This window comes from Natator depressus, chromosome 11 (assembly GCF_965152275.1).
Source record: "Natator depressus isolate rNatDep1 chromosome 11, rNatDep2.hap1, whole genome shotgun sequence".
Taxonomy (NCBI): domain Eukaryota; kingdom Metazoa; phylum Chordata; order Testudines; family Cheloniidae; genus Natator; species Natator depressus.
The window spans coordinates 41,765,405-41,792,916 of record NC_134244.1 but is presented as its reverse complement, the minus strand read 5'-3'; the positions used below and the strand labels follow the sequence as shown (position 1 = coordinate 41,792,916).

At 41.0% G+C, this 27,512-nt stretch overlaps 1 protein-coding gene across 3 annotated transcripts in view; it reads left to right on the top strand.

Moving 5' to 3' along the window:
* GPR155 (G protein-coupled receptor 155) overlaps positions 1-27,512 on the top strand; it is a 46,162-nt gene that overhangs the window by 15,776 nt on the left and 2,874 nt on the right. For 2 of the 3 annotated variants that reach the window (XM_074967615.1, XM_074967616.1), the window contains exons 3-15: positions 5,769-6,168; positions 9,145-9,310; positions 11,283-11,438; positions 13,282-13,365; positions 15,205-15,325; positions 17,560-17,644; positions 17,733-17,823; positions 19,592-19,805; positions 20,647-20,754; positions 22,352-22,485; positions 24,370-24,465; positions 25,086-25,150; positions 25,926-26,063. In XM_074967615.1, the coding sequence (XP_074823716.1) occupies positions 5,769-6,168; positions 9,145-9,310; positions 11,283-11,438; positions 13,282-13,365; positions 15,205-15,325; positions 17,560-17,644; positions 17,733-17,823; positions 19,592-19,805; positions 20,647-20,754; positions 22,352-22,485; positions 24,370-24,465; positions 25,086-25,150; positions 25,926-26,063 (1,858 nt within the window). Of the gene's footprint in view, positions 1-3,263; positions 3,363-5,768; positions 6,169-9,144; positions 9,311-11,282; positions 11,439-13,281; positions 13,366-15,204; positions 15,326-17,559; positions 17,645-17,732; positions 17,824-19,591; positions 19,806-20,646; positions 20,755-22,351; positions 22,486-24,369; positions 24,466-25,085; positions 25,151-25,925; positions 26,064-27,512 lie in introns of all 3 variants that reach the window. The other variant, XM_074967617.1, reaches the window with a different exon arrangement.

Sequence of the window (27,512 nt, the reverse complement as noted above, 5' to 3'; positions counted from 1 at the left end):
AGTCACTTACAAAACTATTTACTGTGTATCGCAGCCCAAACATACCTGGAAAACTGGATTGTACAAATAATACTGTGTGTGTGTGGTGTGTGTTTAATTAGTGACCTGTAATGTGGTGTTAAAATTAACAGGAAAAACTGTGGCCATTTAAACAGCACTTACTTAAAAGGTAAAAAGCACAATTTAAAAACCATGCACTTACAGCTGAAGTTTTTTTTTTTTTTTTTTTTTTTTTTTAAAGGAGTTGGTATGTCTGCACTTTACAATAGCAACTACTTAAAAGAACCCATTCAACATGAGCTCTGGTCAGTTTTAAAAATGAATCAAAAGCTACCTGTGGTTATAAAAATTAAAAAAATGTGGAAATTCACATTTTCCTATTTTGTAAATGTTTTTTTCTCCCTTGCTTTTGTACGAAAGACACACACAAACAGGAAAAAGTGACAGACTGTACAGAAGAAACAGTGAAGTTGACTAGATACAAAGTGCTTTCAAAATGCACCATGCAAACATACTTATTTTTGCCACCTAAACTCTCATTTATAATATGGTAGATGTTGCTTTCTTTTAACAGTAAGTTTAAAAAAAATCAAATGTAAGTGTAATATATGTTTTTAAGTTAATGGTAACTACTTACATTTTCATAGAGCCTTTTTATGATACCTTGAGGTGCTCTACAATAAGCTTGAAATTAAAAATGAAATCCGTCTTGCCACTATTTACTTAGAAGCCAAAGATACCAAATGTCTACGTTCCTTGCACAGGAAAAGATATTCTTCATATCAGTAGGTTCAAGAGTACAACAGAGCAGTTTGCAAGCATGCAGACAATTGGAGAATCTGTCTGACAGAATGTCAGACTTGGGCATCTAGAGCAAGTAATGTGTTGGAAGTGTGTGTGTGTGCATATATATAATAAAATATCTTGATTTTTAGTGAGGCTTTTGGCATAGTCCCACATGACATTCTCATGAGCAAATTAGGGAAATGTGGGCTAGATGAAATTACTGTAAGGTGGGTGCATAAGTGGTTGGAAGACCATACTCAAAGAATAGCTATCAATGGTTTGCTGTCAAATTGGGAGAACATATCTAGTGGGGTCTCTCAGAGTCAGTCCTGGGTCTGGAACTATTCAATATTGTCATTAGTAACTTTGATAATGGAGTAGTGTGTGTGCTTATGAAATTTGTGGATGACACCTAGCTGGGAGGAGTTGCAAGCACTTTGGATGACAGCATTAGAATTTGACAAATGGACAAACGACTTTGACAAATTGGAGAATTGATCTGAAATCAACAAAATGAAATTCAATAAAGGTCAAGTGCAAAGTAATTCACTTAGGAAGGACAAATCAAATGCACCACTAAAAATGGGGAATAACTGGCTAGGTGGTAGTACTGCTGAAAAGCATCTGTGGGTTTTAGTGGATCACAAATCGAATATGACAATGTGATGTATTTGCTAAAAAGGCTAATATCTCTGGGGTATATTAACAAGAGTGTCATATGCAAGACATGAAAGGTAATTGTCCCACTCTACTTGGTACTGTAAGGCCTCAGCTGGAGTACTATGTCCAATTCTAGACACTACATTTTAGGGCTGAACCAATTGGAGAGTCCAGAGCAGAGCAACAAAAATGAGAAAAGGTTAAGAAAATCTGACCTGTGAGGAAAGGCTAAAAAAACTGGGCATGTTCATGAGAAAAGAAGATTGAGGGGGAACCTGGTAAGTCTTCAAATATGTTAAGGGCTGTCTGTTATGGAGAACAATTGATCACTTTGTGTGCACAGCAGGTATAATAAGAAGTAATGGGCTTAATCTTCAGCCGGGAAGATTTAGGTTAGATATTAGGAAAACATTTCTAACTATAAGGGTAGTTAACTCAGGAATAGGCTTCCAAGGGAGATTGTGGAATCTCCATCTCATATTCATTCATTCACTCACACACATACAAAATGAGTACATACACACAGTCTTAGTGAACCTATTTCTCGCTTCCCTCTTCACCAAACCTTAAAACTTCAAGTTGCATGAATATGGAAGAATTAATAATAGAACATACAATTAAAATGCTTGCAAATCAAGTAAGAATATGACAGGTTTCAGAGTAGCAGCCGTGTTAGTCTGTATTTGGAAAAAGAAAAGGAGTACTTGTGGCACATTAGAGACTAACCAATTTATTTGAGCATAAGCTTTCGTGAGCTACAGCTCACGTCATTGGATGCCACTAGTACTCCTTTTCTTTTTTCAAGTAAGAGTATGTTCTTTGATGCAGTGATATTGGCACCCTCTACTGCAGATGCAGGAAAGCAAATCCTTGTTAGACTGGCCTTTGGTATTTTCAGTATTCAACTGGGACAGGTAAACTAAGAATCTCTAAAGGTGTTGCAGTCTAATAATATGTTGACTTAGCAAATCCCAGATGGTTTCTGGCTTCCATTATTAAAATATAGAAATAGGGCATAACGGAGTCCTTATAACTTGCCCTTTTAACGCTACTGATTACATAAGTACTGTGAGTAATGCTAAGTATGCTGAGTTAATAAGCTGTAAACAGGAATGAAGTGTTTTACCAATGACTGAACAATGAGTCTTATAGGTGTGTGTTCATTTAGAGCCAGAAAGTCCTATTTTTTTATATTGCCTCACCCCCCCTCCTCAGCAACAGTCTGATCCTTTGACCTTGAAGGTGCTAGTCTGTCCATAAAAATCAGACATCTCCCTCCCCTGACTCAGCCTCTCTGAACAGGAGGTTGTCACTATCCCTTATGAAATTCCCTTTGCATATTTTAAAGTCTTTTACTATTATAATCAATACTATTGAGCAGTCAGGTTGGGGCTCCCACTCTTCCCTCCTCCGTACCTTAATTTCTCCAAATACTACTTTGAAGGTAGATCCACACAAGTGGGAGCTTTCAGCCTACATTTGCAATCCCCTGCCTTCTGGATTGGTTCTTGTTATTAGAAGAGGTCCCTTTTAGAGATACTAATTGACCTATATTATAATATTTGCTTTCCCTAACCAAAGGGATAGCCTAGCAGACAGCTAGTTGTCTGCTGTGCCCTTAAGGCTAAAGAGATGGGGTTCATGTAATTTGTAGATTTCTTGCAAAACTAATTCTGCTTTATATCAAATATGAAATGTGCAAATAGATTTTAATCTATCATATTTGGTACTAATTCAGCTTCTCTCAGCACTCCTTTCTGGCTAGCACATTAAACAGTACTAGCTAATTGCTGGGTGTCTTTTGTTGGCCTTTTCAGGTGGGACACAGGTAAAAAGGCTGCCAACAGAAACAAGGATTAATGTTTATTTCAGAAGGTGTAACTTTCCTGGACTTGTTGGGAGGCACTAGGAAAGGGGTAAGATATAAGAATAAGTTAATCACAGTATCCGTGAATGTTCATTACTGACCACTGGATCATCATGGTTTTATAACTTGGGAAACAAAATGTTGTTGGTATGGCTGTTGTCAACTGTGGAGTGTAGTACAGGCCTTTTAAAAAAAATCCACTTGCTTCTTAGAAATGGGAAGCTTTACCAAGCAAGTTGAGGGGCCAATTCCTTTAATGTCTGCAAAGTGGAATTGTAATTTACTTAAAATATATAAGGGCTAGAGTTGTGCCGGTAACTTCCCAAATGTGAATGGATTAAAAGGACATAATGTCTTTGTTCCGAGAGCTCCCATAACTTATAGGTTTGCAAAACAGAAGTAGAACAAATTAAGAAAACCTCTAATTGTTTTCATTGCTGCTGCAGGTAGTAGTGAAATTGTCGAGTTGTCAATTTATGCAGCTGCTTCTTGGTAAAATTTATGAACAGCCGTGGAGGCACTCTCAGGGAGCTAGTCACAAGGGAGGCTGAGGGGGGAGGGCAGATAAGAGTAGCTGGCATTTTTTTTCTCACAGTCTTTGAACCAGGCAGGAGGTTGGTGGAAATATAAAGTAGTGGAGCCTCTCCCCTCTTGCCTTTCACAGCAGCTAAGAAGTTCTGAGGGGCTGCAGGGAGGGGAGAGAGAGAGCAAGCTTCTGGCTACTGCAGGGAGGTGCTGGCATTTCAAATATGATGCAGGCTGGTGTACAAGATGGCGCCAAAGACAGCCCTCTCCCACTTAATTGCAGGGTTGGGCTTCTCACTGGGGATGTGTCCCTGGATCTCATTTTTGGAGCTCCCAACCCTCCTTCTGGCTAGCAGGTCTAATCCTTCCATTAGCAGATGTCTAAAAGGTTTTTCAAGTCCTAGGCCAGGTCTATATTAGGAGCGCTTTGCTGCGATAGCTATACTGCTATACTATACTATAGACTTCGACTGGCACAGCTATGTTCATCACAAATCATACCCCTCACACTGTGGCTGACATAGCTATGCCAGCAAAAGTTTGTAGGGTGGACCTGGCCCTAGTTAAGTGTCAGTTTGCACCAACCTCTAATTTATCCCTGCTTTGGCTTACTAAGGCCAGGTCTACACTTAATTAGTTTGACCTACCTGCATTGCTCAGGGATGTGAAAAATTTCACACCCTGTGTGTCAAAATTAGGTTCACTTAGCCCCTGTTGTAGACAGAGCTAGGTTGTCAGAAGAATTCTTCTGTCAGTGTAGCTACCACCTCTTGGAGAGGTGGAGTAACTACATAGATGGAAACAATCCTTACATCGATGTAGGAAGTGTCTACACTATGGCTACAGTGGTAGCGTAGTTTATCCCAATAACTTGCACTTATTTCGCTACTTTCATCCAAGGTTCTGAAAGTATTTTACTGGTTATTTTACTGTGCCCAGAAGTGCGCTAGGCATCTGCAGAACATATAGAAGCTACAGCCACTGCCCTGAAGACGTGACATAATAAAAGGGGTGGGAAGGATTATTAAAGCTACAGTGTTTGTGAACCTTTAACTAATTTAGCAGCAGTCCTGTGAGGATATATATCATACACCCTTTTTATTGATGTGTAAAGTGAGTCACAAAGTGGCTAATGGCCTGATCTTTAGAATTCAGTGACAGCTATGTGTGGTCAGTACCTTTGAAGTGGGAGCCCTAAGTGGTTTACTCAAGGCCACAAAACCAAATTGTTGTCAGTGGAAACAACCTAAAATGCCTAAATCCCAGCTCCTGACCTGAGTAGTCCGAGAACATGAACACTGCTTATTTGTTTTGCACTAATTTATCTTTTAATTTATTATATAGAGTGCCATAAAGGGATCATAAATACAGGATGATGAATTACACCTGTCATACACACAAGTCTTTTAGATCTCTTTGACATATAACCAGTAAGAAGAAAAACAATTTGCAAATTGGACTCTTACACAAACTGTGCTATTAATGTGCAGTGACTCTCCCATGATTGTGGAATGTGCAGCAAAAACAATTTCCTTTATCTGAAATGCTGAACAATCTACAATAGAGGGCATATGGTATTATTATTTTGGTGTTGTACAGCAATATTAGAATGATTCATTTTGAAACAGGGTTCTATCAGCTGGCCCTTGGGGTATTCATAGTATAGTAAAGCAACATGGGTTAGTTAATCTTCTATCATTTTTATTATTTTCAGTGCATATCTATGGTCTAATGACAATTAACCATGCATTTCTTTATATTTTCACTGTCATCTTGCGCTAGTTGTACGTATTCAACTGTTAATTAGGCTAATATGGTTAGTATGAAGAACATCTTTTTGTATATTTGAGAGACAATCATTCATTTTAATATTAAATCATATTTTTGTTAAAGTATTGTCAATAATCACTTTCCATTTCCTGTTTTCTAGTTGAAGCTTTATATCAAACCACTTACCCAGAATATCTCCAGTACATTTACTTAGTGGCTCCAATATCTCTTATGATGCTAAACCCTCTTGGGTTTATCTTCTGTGAAATCCAGAAAGGGCGAGATAATCGCAGCATGTCGCACAACAAAATGAAAATAGTGGGACTCGGGCTTCTTCGAGTGTTGCAGAACCCAATAGTATTCATGGTCTTCATAGGAATTGCCTCAAATTTTATTCTTGGACAGAAGATACCAGTGTATCTTGAAAACTTCCTTGATGGACTAGCCAGTTCATTTTCTGGCTCAGCACTCTTTTACCTTGGACTCAGCATGGTGGGACAAATAAAAAAACTGACGAAGAATGCGTTTGTTGCACTGATTCTTCTCATCACAGCTAAACTGTAAGTTTGATGTGTTTACTTTTGTATTTACATGTTTCAGTATTTTTTGTTTATTGCAACATTTAGAAAAGCATTAGACAGTCAGTATTACTAATACGTATCCATATCTCTTACAGCTAATGTATTATTAAAACAGATCTCATTTTTAACAAGTTTACTTTTCATTCCAAACTGCTTGGTTAGTTTTTGCATTTTGCTTAGCTTAGACAATGAAACTAAACTGGTGAGTTTTATTTGTTCCTATTTGCTTTTGAGTCATTTTAACTTCTTGTGCTGCAATGTTTAAATTCCCCAAATAATTTTGGATTATTTTTAAAACCCACTTCTGTTCACATTAGACTGTAAAATGGTTTATTTAAATCTAAATTTTGAGTATCAGTAGATGATAGTTTCCCTTTAAAGTTCAGCCAATTTGCCAGTGAAGTAACTTCTGCCATCGCATTGCTCGGACTAAATAAAGATAAATATTCTTATTGATGAACTGTGCACTCTTTCTTGCTGTGAAGCTACAATTCACATCACAGTATTACTGCTCTGATGTAGTCAAAGAAATATAAACCTTATATGAAGAGGAGCTTAGATGTTGGCAGAGTAAAAATAATTAACATGCATAACCCAGATAGTGATAGTGAAGTTGTGAATTGGACACATGAAGAGAATATGAAAAGAAAACTAATTAATTGATTGTTCATGCTATTTTTTGTTTAATACTAGGCCTATATACATCTGTGTGGATTTTTTGCTCCCGTTCCCTTCCCTCACCCCACCCCCCCCCATCCAAAAATGATGCTGTCTTGACACAGCATTGTTAAGGGAAACCTTTTTTTTCTTCCCCTTGCTTGGAAATCGTGTCTAATATTTCCCAACCTAGATGCCTAAAGATAGGGACTTGCCTAACTTTCAAAGGTGGTGAGTGAGCACCTGCAACTACCAATGACTTCAGGTCGCATTTGTGGATGTTCATCACCTCTGAAAATCAAGTAAATTTTATTTACATACCTTAACAAGGAGTTAGGAGACTAACTTGAGGCAACCACCTTTGGTCTTTGACTTTGCACAAAAAGCAGCTCAGCATATTATGACAAAATAGGCTTATATCCTAAATCAGTGGTCTCCAAACTTTTTACGGCCAAATCACTTTTTGAATCTAAGGGCAATTCAGGATCTACCCCGCCCCTTCCCCGAGGGCTCCCCTCCCCCAGCCTCACTTGCTTTTACCGGGCTGGGGCAGGAGGTTGGGGTTCAGGAAGGTGTGTGGGCTCTGGGCTGGGGCAGAGGGGTTCGCAGTCTGAGAGGGGGCTCTGGGCTGAGCCTGGGGCAGGGTTTCGGGTGCAGGAGGGGGCTCCGGGGCGGGTCAGAGTGTTGGTGTGCAGGAGGGGGTGCAGGGTGCAGACTGAGAGGGAGTTTGGGTGCAGGAGGAGGCTCTGGGCTGGGGTATAGTGTTGGGGTGCAGGAGGGGGTACAGTGTTCTGGCTCTGGGAGGGGGTTCAGGTGCCGGATGGGGTTTGGGGTGCACTTACGTGTGGTGGCTTTCGGTCGGCCGTGGGTGCAGCAAGGCTATGGCAGGCTCCCTGCCTACCCCGGCCCCATGCTGCTTCCGGAAGGGGCCAAGGCGGCCCTGCAGTCCCTGGGGCGGGGGGACGGGGCAGGGGGCACATGGCTCCGCATGCTGCCCCTCTCTGCAAGCACCATCCCCACAGCTGTCCTGGCCAATGAGAGCTGTGGGGGCGGTGCTTGCAGGCAGGAGCAGTGAGCAGAGGGAGATCCCTGCCCCGCCTGCGGGGCTGCAGTGGCCACTTCTGGGAGCGGTGTGAGGCTGGGGTAGGCAGAGAGTCTGCCTTAGCTGCAGCCACATTGCACTGCTGCTGGAGATCACGATCGACTGGGAGATCCTCGTGGGTCAACCAGTCGATCGCGATCGTCCTAAAGAGTCACTGTCCTAAAGAGGTTCTAGTTCTCAGTGCAACTTATAAAAAAAATTATTTGAGAGTTTGTCAGTTTTAAATTGTCTCTGATGTTTGGTGACTAAGTAGGAAGGTTTACTGTGTAGTCCATGAATGCTGTTTCAGTTTTGCAAGAAGAACTCTGCTAAGATTCTTTGCTTGCCTCACCACATAAAAGATTTTCCCACTTACAGTAGATGCTTGCTGTTTGGCTTGTTCTTTTTAAGAAGGGACAGGATACCCTAAATTGTTTAACTTGAATATTTGTAGCTTTGTTTTGTTCGCCACTGGACTCTTACAGCAAGCTCTTCAAACATGCGTGATTGCCCACTTCTTTATTCTGCAGCCTGTGGAGTTTCCCCAGTTCTAATACAGATTGCCCCCAGGAGCAGCTGTCACGATATGGTATCTTTCCTTCAGATAGCAGAGCAAAGTATATGTAGGCTTTCTCAGAGCCTACTGCAATTTTGCTGATGTATGGACTGTTTGGGAGATGACAAAGATGCTAAAAATAGCAGAACTCCCGCTATATCTTGCCTCTGTGACACAGTATCTCCAAAATCATGCCAGGAGCTAGATTGTTTTTCAGATGCTCCATCTGGCTGCCTGACATGTGGAAAGTTGTTTTTTTTTTCTGACTTGGTTATCTCAAACAAGATTCTGGACCAGATTCTGATCTTGGTTGTGCTGGTATAAAACTTGAATTGACTGGCCTGAAAACCAGAGTAAATTGTTTTAAAGGATTGATATGGTGATTGGAATCTACTTCTGTCTGTATTAGTTCATGTTGCAGTAGTTAGCAGGTATCTAAACTTACTGTTGGAGTTCTGTTATATATTTATTTGAACATGATTTTGTGTATACATACCACTGTACCTAGGGAAGCAGTTACTGAAAGTGAGGTCCCTCTTTTCTTTGTATATTTAATACTGTTGTTCAGAGAAGCCTGCAATTTCGCCTTTTAAGGTGAAAGCAATGCAGGGAAATGTCGCTTAAGAGAGTAATATGTATTCATTTTTTCTTTCCTTTTCAGACTGATGATGCCACTTTTCTGTAGAGAGATGGTGGAATTGTTGGACAAGAATGACAGCTTAGTCAACCACACCAGTTTATCAAACTATGCATTTCTCTATGGAGTCTTTCCAGCAGCACCTGGCGTGGCTATCTTTGCAAACCAGTTCAATATGGAAGTAGAGATTGTATGTGCCTGACAATAGCAAACTCAGCACTAATTTTGATTTTAATTTTATTGATCAAATATTTTTAATACAAACTTTTGAGAAAGTTAGCTTTTCATAATATAGACACATCTGGGTCTCTTATGCTCTCTAGGGATCAAAATATGAATTACAATTCAAATTAACAATTAAACCATGCTATTTTTTTTCTGCTTTCTGTTTCAAGTGTTCACATAACACAGATTTTTTTTAAACCTAAGGTCCTATTCCTAGAGCCTAGATTAAGAAAAATATGTGGACTCAAAACTTTCATTGGCTTCAACAGGAGCATATAGAATTTTCCTTCTGCTTTAAGTTTTATTTATCACTTGCTTCAGTGGGAGCTGAATTAGGTCACTGCTATGAGCTTTTGAAAATCCCACCTTGAGTGACTCTCTCCCCTTTACAGGTGCCGACTTCTTCTGGCTCAGGTGGGTGCTTGACCCCCCTCTACCCCTGGCCCCATCCTGACTCCACCCCTGCCCTGCCCCCATTCCAACCCCTTCCTCAAATCCCTGCCCCAGCCCCACCTCTTCCCCGCCTCCTCCCCTGAGGGCGCCATGTTCCCGCTTCTCCCTGCTCCCTCTCGGAGCTTGCTACAGCTGTTTGGTGGCGGCAAGCGCTGGGAGGTAGGCAAAGGAATGGGGACACAGCGCGCTCAGGGGAGGAGGCGGAGAAGGAGGTGAGGCGGGGCAGGGAGCTTGACTATCGGTGGGTGCAGAGCACCCACTAATTTTTCCCCGTGGGTGCTCCAGCCCCTGAGCACCCACAGAGTCGGCGCCTATGCTCCCCTTTGGTTAAACCTTATGATAAAAAAACATGTAGTTCTTGTTTCTTATCCAGAGGACACTGCTCCAACTTCACTATTGGATTTATTACAAATAACTCTTAAACAGAAGAGATGTTTTATGAAGTGAGCCAAATTCTTACAGGCATTCTGCATACACTTCAGGGTGGAAAGTCCAAGTATCCAGGGTGCATCATGTTTATTACCGGACCCAGCAAGTGGCTCCTATCCACAGCTTCCCATATAAATTATTCGAGATGCTGCGAGACAGAGACTCTGGGGAATAGACAATATGTGGAGCTGCTGCTGCCTTGAATATGGGCACACATTGATGCTGGTTTTTTAGCAGCATTTTGGAGTGGCATTTCACAAAGTTCCAGAATCTGGCCCTATATACATGTGCATCTGTAACTGTTTGATTTTTTTTTCAATATTCCTTCTAGGCAAAATAATAAAACATTTGTCATAATTTTTTAGAAAAATTACACAATTTTTTGCAAAAATATACAAGAAAGATACAATAACGAAGCATTGTAGGCTTAATTTTGTGTCTAACCAACCTTGGCAATGTCCCTTTATTAGTCAGAGGGCTGGTGTGTGTAGAATCTCCGCTGCTGCTGCTGTTGAATTCCGAAAGCGAGGAAGCCAGGGAAAACCAAAATATAAGTAACACGTAAACGCATCCAGGCTTTTTTTCCTCCTTGAATTTGTGTGACAGAAAATGCACATCTGCACAAACAAATTTTATTTGTTTAATGTAAAATATAAAGCTGTGCATTGGAGGGAGAGACTAAGCTGTGACACTCTGCATTGTAGTATGTTCGCCCAGTCCTGTACTGGAGTCATCGGGATTACTCATGTGAGAAAGCACTGTTAATGTAAGAGAATTTGCAGAGAGGGCTCCCAAACGGATGTTGTTTTTGATTACGCTTGTTACAAGATGTTCATCTTATTCTTAACTGTCTGCAAAAAATGGATGTATTTCCTACAATTCATAGCCCAAATTCTGGGTGATCTTCTAACCATGCAATACATTGACTTAGTAGAATTCCATATGGTATTTAAGACCAGGGTAGAATTTTGCCCATAGTATATTTCCTAAAAACAGATAATTTAACTAGAAATTTGATATCTTCTCTGCTTTCTCCTCTTGATTTCTGTTTGCAGATTACCTCAGGAATGGTGATAAGCACATTTGTGTCTGCTCCTATCTTGTATGTTTCTGCTTGGCTATTGACCATTCCATCTATGGATCCAAACCCATTGGCATCTGCAATCCAAAATGTTAGCTTTGATATAAGTATTGTCAGTCTCGTCTCCCTGGTAAGTATTGATAATACAGTAAGGTGAAGGAAATACCCAAACCACATTAAGTGGCAGTAAGGTAGTGACAAACAACAAGCCAGGTAATTGAAAGACAAAATTGTCCTTTCATCACTCTTACCCTGTTGTAGGAGAGGGGAGGAGAGAAGAGAGAGAGAGGCTCTCCAATGTAGGGTAAATGGTCCACCGTAAAGCTAACATGAACACGAAGTAGTTGTAAAAAAAGAATGGTCCGGTAGAAAGGGTATTAAGCAAAGGACTTTGGAGACCCAGGTTCAGTTCCCTGCTCTTGCACAAACTGCCTGTGTTGACTTGGGGCAAGCCATTTGGGTGCTCTGTGCTTCAGTTCCTATCAGTAAAAATGAGGATAATTGCACTTCCCTTCCTGACGGGGGGTTCTGAGGACAAATACATTACAAATTGTGAGATGCTTAAATACTAGGCCTATACACATCTGTGTGGATATTTTTGCCCACTGGCCCCCACTCTTACATCCAAAAAAGGTGCTGGCAGGGGCTATTGAAGTAGCAAAGATAGAAGTTAAAGCTGAGGCATCTCTCTGAGCTGAATGCCTCCACAGTCTTGGCTAGTGAGAGCAGTTAGCATGGAAGTTATTTAGCATTAAAATGTTTGGGAAATTCTTTTCCTGGCAACAACCTCTGGTTGCCTGGTTCATAAAATAGGTTGTGACATCCCAGAATGCATCATTTGCCATCATTACAATGCCATGGGTAGGTTTGTTTGTTTTTTTTTAATGTAAGTTAAAATATCCATGCTGAATGGTTCCCACAGCCTGATAAGCTGGGCCATTCAGCACAGTTTCCGAGTTTCACTCCATTTTTAGCTTTGGAGTTCATCTTTCCAGAAGCTATCTCAGACTTACATTTGCATTTTATGCCTTTTGCCTCTGTCTGTCAGAGTGCTTCTTTCTGATATTTCTAATAAAAGGCAGGGAAGTTTTATGTTGAGATATGAAATATGTGATGATAAATGTAAAGAAACTGGTGTGATTAACTGGTTAAATTCTTGTGTTGTAAGCAGTTGAATACTTCGTAAAGTTTTATTAATTTAAAGGAAAGGATAAATGTCACGCAGTTTAAAAATAGAATTAAAAATAAAATGCATGTAAATTAGTCCTTCATAATAAGCAAAATTTTTCTCCTCACTGATTATCAATTTTGTATAGGAAGATAGACTTCTCAGTGTAGCTCATGGGTACCTTTTGAAGAAGCGTGAATATTGTTAACCTGGATCATTAAATATCTCAACAAAATCTTGAAAGAGTTGACAAAACAGAAGAATATAGAGTGGGGCACTGACTGTGACATTGAGGAGAAATGGAAGGACAGCCACAACTAGGACTTGCATCTTGGCAATCAGCAAGCCTTTTGTGGGGATTGTAAGAGAGGAATGGGTAGAAGCTGTGTCTTAAACTAAAAAAAGAGAGAGAGAGCGAGAGAGGGCGTGCACCAGATCCTCCTAGCCTGAGCACCCCTAAGGAGGCATGGGTGACTCTTCAGCATTTTTTCCACCCCTTTGTTTGTGAGGGGCAAGCAGCCTCCAGCTTGATATGACATGATAGAGCAGCTTTAACTTGCCCCAGCAACAACAGTCCCCTAGAAGTCACACCATCCCAAGCACACAAAAGAACTGCACTGTGGCTATGCCTCCTATGGCAAAGGGACTGGGAGCTGGTGGCATAGAGTTGATGCTTCCAGCTTTGTTATCTAAAAACAAAAGGAAATGGCTTGTTGGATGTTTAATTCCTGTATGTTAAGCCTGAGTGCTCATCTTAATTTTTAAAAGTCCTAAATTGAACTCTTATTTCCTTTGTGTATTTCAGATCTGGTCTCTTACTGTTATTCTTTTGAGTAAGAAATATAAACAGCTTCCTCATATGCTGACGACAAACTTACTCATTGCTCAGGTCAGTACCATGTAGAATATAAAAATCTTTAGATACAAACTTTTTTTTTTCCTGAGAAATCGCTGTGTGGAAAGCTTACTTTATAGATATATGGTGAAGGGAAAAAAGATCTAACACATTACTTTCTAAATAGCTTCAGTGTTACTGCGCCTCAGATTTTGTGTAGTAGACTGTATAGTATTTACTGTACAGAACAATCATTTGTGATTCTGTTGGAATAAATGATTATAAAGTTAAATTCTCTCCGATAGAACTGTTTTTAGAGTAGCAGACGTGTTAGTCTGTATTCGCAAAAAGAAAAGGAGTACCTGTGGCACCTTAGAGACTAACAAATTTATTTGAGCATAAGCTTTCGTGAGCTACAGCTCACTTCATCGGAATGCATCCGTTAGTCTCTAAGGTGCCACAGGTACTCCTTTTCTTTCTGATAGAACTGTGTCTCAAACTGAGACATAGAGGAAATTCAGAGGGAAAGCTCAGATTTGGAATACATTCTTTTCTCAATTTTATATGTGTAATTCTAAGTGGTGATGATCATATCTCTAAAAATAGCATATATCTTTTCATCCCAAAATGCTTCCCAATCTACATATACATTAAGCACATATACATGAAGCCATCTTCATTTGGTTGCTGTCAGCCACTTGAGGACATCTGGTACACAGCAGATGGCCCAACAGTGAGAGGGAAATGTTGGCCAAGGACACCGGAGCAAACCCTGTATTTGAGAAAAGAGCCATGGAAGCTTTAAGGTCCAGACTTGACAGAAAAGATTTGGATTTATAAGTTCTCTGCTGCAAGACTTGCATAAATGGAGTAAATTGCATGAGAATGCCACGTATACTGAGAGAAAAGAAAAGACTGAACCACCCTTTGCTCACTGGAATCTGTGTGTGTGCTTCTTTTTCCCCATGCTTTGCAAATGTTACTCTTGCCTATCATATAGATAGGATCATAAACACGCAGCATAAATTCATACAGTAGTTGCGGGACTGTTCTCTCAATACACATCTGTAATTCCCATTGATAAAAGTAGGAGTGAGTTACATGTGCCTAGCATTGGGAGAAAAGACCACATAAGACCTTCTTCCCTGGAAGTCAACTGCAGAACTCCCATGGAGTTCAGTGTGAGGATGATGGCACCTGTTGTGTGCATATGCAGCAGACCTTTTTCTTAAGTATAATATTGATAGAAATATATAGTACACAATATTAAAACCAGCGAGGCTCCGTTGACTATTATGGAGTCATCCTTTTCAAATATGATTTGTTTAAATTAGACACTTCTTTTTTATAACTGCAAGTTAACTTCAACTGTAAAGGTTATTTTTCTTAAATTTGTATTATAGTAATTTATCTGGGCCTCTTCACTACTAAGATTATCCTTGGACAGGTTGTGTCCCCAAGTGTGAATTATTTACCTGATAATTCTCCCAGATATCCAAACCTCGATCAGCCTCAGGTTTTTTTCAGTGCCCCTAAAACACTTCAGACAAAAAGGGTGTGTAATGCATTTTATAAAATTTGTTTTCTGAACCCTCTTACTTCAGGTTTCTCTAACTCTAGAGTATGTTTGTTGTCAAAAATAGAAAATCCCTGAAAAACAAATGCTTATGTCAGTGACGTAGCCTTAACTTTGAGAGCACTATTGCACTGCTTTAATGCTGTGAAAACTCATTTTTAAATATCTGAGAATTCATAAATTCAAACAAAATTCAGTTGTCTGGCTGCAGATAGTGGATTTTTGATAACTGTTGTATCTGTGCTACACTATTTATTTTTCCCCTCATATTTTAATTTCAATATTCAAATGATTGCAGCTTCACTCTCCTTTCACAGGTTGTTGCCTGCATTGGAATGGTGATGTGGAATTTCATTATTAGAGAGAGAAACATCACTCTGCAGATTCTGGTGTTCATCTTGTTATACAGCTCGCTTTATAGTACTTATTTGTGGACAGGTAAGTTGGAATGTGAATAACTTCTGCTTTCATGTGGTAAAAATAAGTATTGTAGTGTGCTATTAATGTTCTAGAGTAATTGATTGTACTCTGGAGAGTCATCTTTCCTCACATTGTATGTTAATCGTTTATTTAATACTATAAATGTGCACAGTTCTGTACAGTGGTAGGTCATTGCCAAACAGAAACACTGCCTGCACTGGGGAGCTTACAGTCTAAGGCCCTGATCCTGCAATTGGTAGCTTGTGGATACACTGCTGTGCCTATGCAGAGCTCCATTGACTTGAGTGCAGTTCTGCATAGATGCAGCAGCCTGCTTGTACTGAACAAATTGCAGGAATATGCCTTAAAGGCAAAAGCAAACACAGAGTGAACAGTGGGGTGTAGCCTTTTAACATGTCATAAATTGTGTGGGGGTTTTCTGTAGGTTCTTAGGGATGGAGACAGTGGTAGATTGCTGTATAATAGCAGAGCTTTGGGGAAGTTATGCTAGGCATATGGGGGGGCATGGAAGTGTACGAAACAGACCAAAAGAGGTGGAAGGAAATGAGGCAGGGCACTTGGGTAGCCTAATGTGAGTGTGACGGGATGTACCAAACCTGCACGGGGCCAAAAGGGCTTGCCCAATCACTGTTGGTCCAAGAGGCCTCGCCCCTGCTGCGCATGCTCAAGGTGGAAGGGACAGATAAAAGGAGGCAGCCCAGCTCAGTCTGGGCTGGCTGAGGAGGAGGAAGGATGTGTTCTGCAGGCTCCTGCAGAGACGCCTATGACTCTCCAAACGGTGGGAACTGAGGACCCGGACTACGCTGTGGATGACCAGCCAACTGCGGAGCTTGACTGGCACGTCGAGCCTGCTGCCAGCTGGGGAGAGGCCTGAGATGCACCTTGCGGTAGAAAGGACCCAGGGAATGTTGATAGAAGCTGATGCTTAAACTCTTAACAGGGAATTTGCCTGGGTTCCGTCCTTTCCTTCCCCCCACCCCCCTGCTTGCCAGTAGGTGTGGCTACTGCTTGTTTGCTCTGCCCTGCCCAGGTGCTACAGACTGACTGTTTGTTAGCCTGCTATTACCTGCCTCAGCCAGGAGGCCCATGGGCCATAGTCTGTTGTCTGCTTGGCCCCGCAAGGGGTCCCGAGCCCTCCTTGTTGTAATTACCTGATCCCACAGGGAGTCCCAATGACCGTGTGATGGGATGTACCAACCCCACATTGGGTCAATCGGGACGGCCCCACTCAACACACAAGATCCCCCGTGACAGTGAGGGTGACCATGTAGTTATTTGAGTTTTCCTACATCATGTAGATTATGGGTTTTTAGCTTTTTATTGGCCTTTGATGAGGAAACATGAACAGGCACAGACAAGGTTTCTTGTGAGGAAACTTTAGCCCGGCTTGAAAAGGCCTCCCGCTCCTCCTGTACTACTCAGTCACACATGTGTCTCAGGACCAGTTTTAAGTGGGCAGCCTCTTTGGACTTGCATTTCATTCACTCATACCCACGTACAGTTAGCCCCATAAAGGCAAGGCATTTCCCAATGGGAGTAGCTGGTTGAAAATCAGGCCCCTTATTTAGACACCGAATTATGGACTTAGGACCCCAGCTTTGGTTGACCATTTTTAAAAATCTTATCCAGTTTTTCTCATAAATATGGAAGTATGTAGTTTGCTAACTTCCTGAGTTGTGAAGGACTGATAATAGAATTTGGAAGTCCAGCTCAAAGACACTGTTGTGCATATGTAAAAAAGTACAGAGTTTCTGATTATGTTCATATTTAGCTATCTAAAATAGATCAATAATGAATCTATAATTGTTATAGTGTTCAATTGGTCAATACGTTGATATAAAACCTGCTACTAATGAGCAACTATAAAAACAAACTGCTCATGTCTAACATTCTTATATGACATCTACTAAATGTTTGTTAATCCATTAGAAACCATTTGTAAATGGAACCTTACTGTACAGCGAGCCCAAGTTTATTTAACATTTTAAATACCTATTTAGAATGTAACTTTTGAAGGTAATAGTTTTTGTATAATTTTGTCATAGAAAAACTAGGAAAAAAACATGGTAGCTTGTAGCTTTTGACTTAATATATTGAGGCGCTAGAAAGAAAAAAATCTTACCAGCTGTGTGATATTGGATACCAGTTGTAGTGTATCTAGACTCTTCAATTGTTACCTTTTTTTTTTTTAATGAAAAGTAATAAAGCAGACATTTCTATTGTTTTCTTAGGTTTCCTCTCTCTGACTTTACTGCTGTTAAAGAAAAGAGACGTAATAAAGATCCCTGTTGGCTTTATCATCGTAGCTGGATGGGGGTAAGTTGGCAAAAGTTTCCTGCAGAATAAGTGGGAAAATGCAAAATAATTATTTTCTTGACACACTTTTTGTATTTTGCTGTTGCAGCATCCCAACACTTCTAGTGGGAATCTTACTAATAAGTGGTGAACGTAACCCTGACAGCATTGACTCAGCATTTTTTTATGGAAAATATCAGGTATGAATGTTTCTCTTCACCCCTTTTGACACCTGCCTTTCACAGTACGTTACTGAAAAACTGTTTGTTTTCTCTCTTTGCTTTACATATAACTAAAGAGCTTTCTTCCAAGTACAGTTTACAGTACTGGCAATGCAAATACTAGGGATCAAATAGCCACTACTCAGCTTGGAGGCTGTGGTATTAAAATGTTTTTCTGTAACAAACAGTTATGAAAGACTGTTTGAACAGGGAGCCTTTTTGGCAACACTGACAAAAAGAAAGCAGGGACTGAATAGCCTGGGAGTGATGATGGGCAGTAAATCCCTCATCCTCTAGGTCAGTGGTTCCCAAACTTTTTACTAAGGCAACCCACCAACTGCATTTTGATTTATTTACTTTTTAACCCACCTGGAGTCCAAATTCGTGGGGGGCGCAAAATCATAGGCCAGCGTCCTTCTTTCTCCTCCCCTGCTGCCTTGCCCTGCCAAGGGGCAGTGGCACCCTCTGCCCCAATGCTGCAACCCTAATCCTAGCCCGATGCAGAAGGGGGGTAAAGTTATAGAATGAGCCACGCCCACCTTATAGTCCCCCTGTAGCAATGGCTCCTGTCCCATGAGACTGGACTTGGCTCCCCACTTCAGGCATTGCTGCCTGTTGCACAGGGTTGCAGCATCCCTCAAGTTTGACCCAGCCATCCTTCTTTCATGAGGGAAAGGCGGCTGAGCCAAATTTGAGTGTGTGCCCCATGTGGCACGTCTCAATGCTTGGTGTGGGGGAACTGGGCTCTGACTCAAGGGACAGGAGCTGCCACTGCACAGTGGGTGCAGGGCAGGTTTGCTTTCTAAACCCCTGATCCTGAGTCTTCCCCTCCGCATTGGGTCTGCAACCCACCTACAGTTTTCCTGCAACCCTCTGGTGGGTTGCAACCCACCACTTGGGAAACACTGTTCTAGGTTACCAGTTTGAATCCAGTGTTAGCTTGGTAGTTAGCTAAAGTTGTTACCATCTAATGGCTGATCAGTGGTCTTGATCAAGGTCCTATAGACAGGTGTCCACGCTACTAGAGCATTACACCAAGTGGCAATAACTAGCATCCTCGTTGGGAGTCTTGGCAGAGAAACCAAGGACTGAAAGCGCCTGGAGTCTGAACTACACTCTTACTGATAAATTGTTCATTCATCTCTGGCATGACATACACAGCTGGGGCAATGTGAGCTCCCCTTATGGTTTTACTTTCCCAGTGGATAGAGAGGACGTGAGTCTGCAGGGTTGTCAATCTGGTACCTGTCACAAGTACTAACAATCTCCAAATTGATACTGTGTGTGGATGGCAGATCTGTCAGACAAGCTAATTGGACTTGCAGAAGGAGAGGGGGTGGAAAATGGAGCCCTGCAAAAGGAGGAAAAGAGAGTGCACTTGTCCTTGGAATAAGAATCACAGAAGAAGGAGAAATGGGGGGAAAGGACAGGAAGTAGGTGAGAGCTCTCATTGCCTGGAGAGAAGGGTTCCTACAGAACAAAATCCAAAGAAAAAGAACCCTCTGTGGGTTATCCAGGCTGGGAAGATCAGCTCAGCCAAGCATGCTGAGTGGACTTTTAGCTGCTGTTATGTCTTGTGGCATACATATAGAAATACATTTTGGTTTGTTCAGATTTAGGTGCTCCTCGAGGGTTGGATTTTAGAAAGTACTGGTATTCAGTGTGTCAAAAAACAAGCTTTTACATTTTCTTATGTTAAGGTGGCATATTTTTTTCTCTTTTTTTTTTTTTTTTTTTTCTCTGACAGATGGTTACCACAGCAGTGACCCTATTCATCAGCATTCTGATATCAGGTATCTCACTTCTGTGTATGAACAGAAATGAACAGGAGACTGACTATGAGATATTGAACCCATATTCACATAATGGCCAGAGGGAGAACTCTGAAAGGGAAGGGAATGAGGAGAATCTGACGTCAAGCAGTGGCTCTCCACCTTTCGCAGAATCCTCTGCAGAAAGAGGTACAGTGCCTGGCTGTGCAAAAAACTGGGAGCTGGGGATAAACCATAATTCTGTGCATGAGTTTAACCTCTACTTGCTGGAAAGGGGAGCGGGAGGAGGGGAAAAGCTTGTCTTTGTCAGTTCTTGAGAAATGCTAAGCTGCTATGGTGATGCGTGAAAATATAACCTTAATAGCGCACTTTCTCTCAGTTATTTTAATATGATGATTTAAGGGAGGTTTCTTAGTTATCACTATACCTAGTACTGTGGGTATATGTGAAAGATCTCATTAATCAGGCATCTCTGACTGTTTCATCTGCACCCTGCCCACTAACCCAGCTCTTTCAGGACAGTCAAACTATTCCTTGTCCTCCTCATTTGGATTTAGTGTGCTTAGTTATGCCAGTGCTCCTTACATTGTTTATGTAGCCAAGAGCACCTACATTGCTCCCATAGTGTAATGCTGTGTTTTGAAAACTTTTTAGTATACTAGGTGTCTGAAAAAGACCCTCTCTGAATGGAAGCTGGAAGAGAGTTGTCACACCCTTCTCCTTTAGGCAGTCAGTAATTTGTATAAAAACAGCAAGGAGTCTGGTGCATCTGAAGAAGTGGTGTTTTACCCACGAAAGCTTATGCCCAAATAAATCTGTTAGTCTTTAAGGTGCCACCAGACTCCTTGTTGTTTTTGTGGATACAGACTAACACGGCTACCCCCTGATACTTGACACTAATTTGTATATTTTCAGATGTACAGTAAATGATGTTCTTTTAGAATATTATAGAATAATTTTGTTTTCCCATCACATTACTGTAAATCAGGGAAACTGTAAGTATCCCTTTAATACTTAATATTTTTAATAGGTTGCTGTTCGTGTCAAACAATAAATGGTGAGTTATGCCGCTCTGGAGAGGGAGAGCCAGTGTCAAATGCCACCTCTAATGATAGCTGTACTCCTCCCACCGAGACAGGTACGAGAATAATGTATTCCCATATAATAATCCATCTATTGCACTGACTAATTTAGTTTTGCTACAATAGCAGTAAAAATTAAATTGGGAGATGTCATCACTCTAACTGTTCTACTTGGACATCCTGAACTTCTAATTAAAATAGAAAGCTTTTGCCATCATGTAACTTCTTATAGTTTACACTCTGCCATCAGAGACAGTTGTAGTATTTTTTTATTGTCCAGAACTATTAATTTGTAACAGACCATTTAGAAAGCTGCACAGAATGCAACCCTTTTAAGGGGATTTGTCCTCAGAACTTTCAGCACTAGTCTTCACACAGGGGATGGGACTTTCAAGGTATAGGGCACCTCTATCTGTTCATAAATTCCTGGTCCTAAACTGTTGGAGTTTGCATCAAGGGCCTGATCCAAGGTCTATAGAAGTCTTTCTATTGATTTCAGTGGGCTCTGGATCTAACCCTGTAGATTGTATTTTGCCCTCGTATGGAACGTTCCCTTCCAAGTGTATTTGGATTTTGGGAAAGTAAGTGTTTGAGGGGGCCCAAAGAGCCATGGAAATTGAAGAATAGTTCACAATGAACTTTCTGCACCCTGCAAGAACCCTTGGTCCAGCCCATGCAGATGTTTACTTCTCAGTAGCCAGCAAAATGATCGTGCACACTGCAGCCTTCCTTAGCTGCACACTTTACAGGCAGCTCCATTCCATATGTACTGCATGCACAACATGTAACTTTCAACAGGTCTGAACTCTTTGGAACCCAAGCCATTTCTCACTGCAACACTTAAATCGGGTCTCCTCAGTGAGGGCTATTTCCACACAGGAAGTTATAAGCAATTGAAAATGGGGTTACAATGGAAGCTCATGTAACCTTTACTATAGCAGTTGATCATGCTTCCCACTGTTACACCGAACTGCAGTGACGCCTACCCTGTTTTGTGTGTAGTACATATTACTTCGTGCAGTTCTTTTCTTGCCATCTAGTGGCAGGTATGGAGAACTTTTAAATAACCACTACTAAACTTTGCACTAGTACAGAGCTGTAATTTAGGCAGCAAAATGTTTTGTTGTGTAAAGTTTTCCTGGTTAGGGAGAGAGCAACCATCTCCACCAGAAATCAACCAGTCTGCTTTGGGACAGATGTCTGAAAAATTTATAGTTAAAGCTAATATTAAAATTTCCCTTTTTGTGCATACCTCCTCAGCACAGAAATTAAAATTGATATTATACATGCAAATTTCAGTAGTAGTAATAGGGTAGTTTGTGCATGGACTTGGAGCCAGGAACTCCTGAGTTGTTCAAGACTGCAGTGTGTGTCAGCAATGATTAAATCAGTCATTTCAGCACTGAATAATGGGGAAGAGACACTGCACTGTGTAGGTCCCAAACATGAAGAAAGCTGTGTGTGTGGACATTCCTGTTGTTCACTTCCTCCTCCCATCTCTCCCCAATACTTCCTCTTCCTCATTGCTTCTAAAGGATTGTTGTAAGATTGTGTCTCTTGACTGGGTGTTGTACAAGCTGTCTAGCCGGGTCAGAAGCATCAGACTCTGTAAGTTAAAAAGCCTAATTATAAATTCTGGTTAATGTTTTGCAGCAAATCAGTGTGAGAGTCATTGCAGTTCTGAAAACTGCATATTGGCACAAGAAGAACAACGTCTGCAGAGTGGAGACAAACAACTGGCTAGACATGTGTTGCTGTGTTTACTTCTCATTGTGGGCCTGTTTGCTGTAAATATTTCCTATTTCTGACATTGATTAGATCAGTGGTTTATGACACTTTTTCAGGAAATCTGTATCGGCAGACCAGTAAAAAGCTTGTAGTTCCCCATTTTTCTGGGTCAATGTCAGTTCAGTCTGCGCTATATTAAATAAATTGTATCTCAGTTCTGTCCCTCATTAGAAGAGTACGTCACAAAATTAAATGTGCTAACTGTACCGTTAACACTGCTGATGGCAATGAACAAGACAGGGCTGACAACAGTATGGGGAGGGCCAAAATTTGAATTCTCATTGGTCTGCTGGTTCATCAGACTTTTTTCAGGGATATCTTTCTTCACTACACGATAGTCAGCTTTTAAAAAGTGCAGTAGTTCTTTGAGGAGGGACTACCTAAAAATGGCTCCTTCTTATCGAACAGATCTGTGTGGATTCAGAATCCAAGTTCCTTTAGCGATGACAAATACAATAGTGATGAGCATGGTATAAGAACCTATATAAATAAAGCAGACAAGTCTATTTGTGCTATTTATATTAGCACTGTGGACTCCACGCAGTAGGCTGGACTCTATTCCTTTGCTGCATCATTAACAGATTTATTTACTACCTTCCAGTTAGAGCCAATCAATGACTCCAGTGAGATACTGTTGAAGACTCCAGTCTGCTTGCTGGAGTGTAACTAAGTCAAGATTTGACCTGCAGAAACTCTATTGCTGGTGGTGATGCAGAAGAAGGAAACAACCCAGTCTGACTTTCAGAGCCCAAGTAGAGTTTGTAAGGCTGACAAAAAAACATACATTTTTACTAGTAAAAAATGTATAATTGATATAGAAACCAAGAGGACTCAGTGAACCCCACAGTGCCATTATTAGTCAGAGCAAAACTGCTTTTTAACTAGGTCAGTGGTTCTCAAACTTCATTGCACCGTGACTCCCTTCTGACAACAAAAATTACTGCACGACCCCAGGAGGGAGGGACCGAAGCCTGAGCCGGCCCAAACCCCGCTGCCCTGGGCTTCAGGGGGGCCTATAACTTGAGCCCCACTGCCCCGGGCAGTGGGGCTCATGCTTTGGCTTTGGCTTTGGCCCTGGGCAGTGGGGCTCAGGCTTCAGCCCCGAGCCTCAGCAAGTCTAACACCAGCCCTGGCACCCCATTAAAATGGGGTTGCAACCCACTTTGGGGTCCTGACCCACAGTTTGAGAACCGCTGAACTAGGTCACTGGAAGCAAGTTTTCCTTTTTTTCTAAATATCATATATCAGACATTTCAAATAATTATAAATACATTTTTGTGGTGGCCCACAAGATAAAAAGGTACCTGAAATTTTGGCCCCAGTTTTATCTATGTCAGTTATCAGATTTTTAGTTGCAGAAACTATTAAATGAACTATGAGCCCCTTGCTACTCAAAAATGATTTCACCTTTATGCCCACATGAGCTACCTTTTTTTTCCAGATTATGTTCAGCTGAAGTGCATACCAGCACCATTTCAGCTGCTGCTGAGCTTCCATAAAAGTAAGAAACCATGTAGAAAATGCTGGTGTGGAGCTCAGTAGGAATGTTTGCTGTTTGCCTTGTGAAATATTGGCTCAGACAGGTTTGCTACTTATTGATTACCTAAGTATGCATAGAGTTTAACATAGAAGAACAAGGTCCTTCTTTGTTTAGGGTATTAGAGGATCAGGCCCTCAGCACTGATGGTACATTTCACCCTTAAAATCGATCACACAATGTGGGTCCCATTTACAGCTACTGAACCTCACAAGGAATGTAGCAGGTTACTTTTCAGTGACTGTTTTTGTTCTAGGTGACTTATTGCATAAAGAGAATAAATGAGTTTTTTGTTATCTTCTGTGAAGAAGAGAGAATTTTCTGACACAATTTATATTTTTAACAGAATCTGTCCAGCTGTTTGTGGTGGTTGTTCAACCAAGAACCTGGAAGGCTCTACGTGGAATTGCAGTTCTTTTGTGCTGTATTTAATTTTGGTCAGGTACTTCACAATGTTTCCTTTGAAATTGCATATTTCTTTTGGCTGCTGACGCTGGTAGTCAGCAGTGATAGGAAAGAACATGCTGAGACTTTCAGTGGAGGGTTAATAAAATGTGAGGTGTATCAAGTTTCTAGAAAGGGGCAGTGATTCATTTAAACAGGTCGCTCATCCATTTTCTGCTTCACAGGTTGTTCATGCTCTGCCTCCTGTTTGCAAGTTTTGTATGATGGGCAAGTGTTCCAGAAGTAAATTGCTATCAACTTATTCTCCTCTTTATTTTAGCTGGTCTTACCATGCAAATAGTTCTGGAAGGATGTCATTGTGTTTGTAATATCAGATGAGATGTCGATCTTTATGAATAAATTTACCAAACCCCTTTCTGGAGAAGTTATTTGACAGCCTATTGCATACCTGTCTCTGTCTGTCTCTTTAGGGTCCAAAATTTAAAGGATCCTTAATCCTCTTTATTCTTTGAAATAGTGTCCAGGCCACAAAATTCAGTCCTGATGGCACTAAATTCAGTGGATTATTTTAATTTTCTTTTCTTTCCTGGGTCTGAAATAATGTCTTTTCTAGGTTTATAATACTGATATTTCTGTGTTGTGGGTTTTTTTTCCCAGGGCTTCATATCCTTTGGTATATTTGGTTTGGATAAACATTTAATCATTCTGCCATTCAAAAGAAGGTAAATCTAATCTTTCAACACTTACCTAGGCAGGTTTAATGCTAAGGATAGCTATTAATAATGTTATTGGTCTTTTAAACCTCTACTTCCATCGCTGCTCCTACCTCCTCTCCTGCCTATGCTCGTTCCAGGGTGCCGCTCCTGAATGCCTCTTTGGTATTAGATTGGTACGGACACATGCAGTGAGCTGCACTCTTTTGGCCATGCCTTAATGTCACCGCTGCTGGCTAATCAGAGTCAGTGGGTGCCAAACTGAAAATCTGGTGGGACATAAAAGTTCAGCTGAAACTGCATTTAAACATTAGCTTGCAAATGAGCAATTGCTGTTGGTACAAGTGAAACTGCCAAAGCTACTGCTGCTTCCCCAAACCTAGGGAAGCTGAATATGTCACTTAAGTGGGGGAGTTGAGACTCCCAAGTCCCACACTGCCCCAAGCTGTGGGAAGAACTTAGGTTGTGGCTGGAGCTTGGGAGAGGACTGCCACCCACGGTCAACCTTAAATTGCACAGGGTCCAGGCAGTTCTGAATCAAGGAGGCACACCTAGTTCCTTGCCTCCACTCTGTGTTAGCTAGAATCAAGCTTTTGAGTGTTCAAAGGCAAACAGTATATGGGCTAGGAAGTTCTATCATAAGTAGCTAGTGTATGCACTATATTATAACAGAATTGGTGACAGAAATGATGCAGAATTTTCCCCCGAGTTCTGTAATATTTTTTCCAGCTTTCCTTTTAAATTGCCAGTTTCTTTGTTGATTTCTTGGTTAATTATTTTTCAGGTTTGAATTCCTCTGGGGTAGTAGAGAAGCAGCAGAACGTGCAGAGTCTTCTGTACCTGAGGAAATCAGGATGACATGTCAACAATTTGTTCATTATCACAGAGATGCCTGTGTCAGAAGCATTGTCAAAGACAGAAGGTGGGGCTCCGTTCCTTTACAGAGGTTCATTTAAACTGCAGTAAGCTGTTCAGAGATCACAGGCTGGGAATAAAAATATAGCATTTCCATTAGTGTTTACAGCCATGGCAAATGTCTTCTAACTGCAGTATACATCAGTGTGAAAGATGAGTATTTAGCAGCTTGTTTAGGTAACTTGTCTTCAGTGGAAACATCAAACCTCATTTTTTGTGACTAAAAGTATTTGCATGAGAAAAAGTTTTGGGGGCCTAATCCTGCATCTTATACTTACATGCATTTGCTATGGCTACATCTGTAAAGACTGCTCATGTGATTCTGGATTGTAGGTCCTTGTCCCTTACAAGTTCATTCTTGTTGCTGATTCTTCATTTGAAGTTATAATCATCTTGTGGTGTCACACAAGCATTCAGAAACAAATCGATGCCCTAAACTGAAGATTATGGTTTCAAGTTTGTGTTTGAGGTGGGAGGTGGGGGAGAAAGAGCAGCAGGAGCAGAATAACTTAAAAAACCTTCTGCTTGTTTTGCAAATACCCATGGTATAAAGAAAAGGCAGCAATGATTTTTCTAATCAGAATGCTTCAGATTCAGTAATTCTTTAAAGAAGGATGAAGTAAGGCAATCTGTGACATTACACAGGGTATAATCTGGACTAAGGAACAGCTCTGTCCCCTCAGTTCTCCAACGTGGAGTGCTTTTTACACAGCTTTGCTGTGAGAGCTATTACTCCTGGTCTGCTCCCACACAGCCTCCAGCATGTAACTTATTATCAACTATATTGTATGAGTGCTATAGCCAGCCAGTTGTGAATTACACTGCAGAGCAACACCAGCAAATTCCCAGTCCCAAAGTTTCCCAGAAATGTACGTCTTGTACTGCCCAGCTCTCTGCTGGACAATACAAGCTCGTAGAAAGTTTGTTATTTTGTTAACAGAAAATGATATGCACAAATCCTGTTATCCCAAATGAAGTTTCCCAAATAACTCAATCCAAACACACTGGTTTAGGTGAAACAAACTTATTAACTACAGATAGATTTTCAGTGACTACAAGTAATGAGGCATAAGTGTCAGAATTGGTTACAAGAAAATAAAAGTACAACACAATGCTTACCTTAAGCTAAAGTAAATTCAAAGCAAAGGTCTGTCTCACCACATGGTTCAGCAGTCTTACTGGCTGAATTCCTTTCAGTCAGGATCCCTCCCCCAGTCCAGTGCTGCTTTCTTTGTTCTTCAAGTGTTGTTGATGCTGTGGATAAAGAGAAAGGAGAGATCATTTGGGGTGTCTGCTCTCCCTTCTTGTAGTTTTTTCTCTTCTTTGAGAATCATTTCCAGATGAGGTTCAGGAGACAGAAAGTCGGTGTGTACAGGAACTCCAAGCTGTTTCTTTGTCAAGATGTAGACTCTTCACTCTCACCTTTTTTCCTGCCAAAGACACCTGGTTGAGGCAT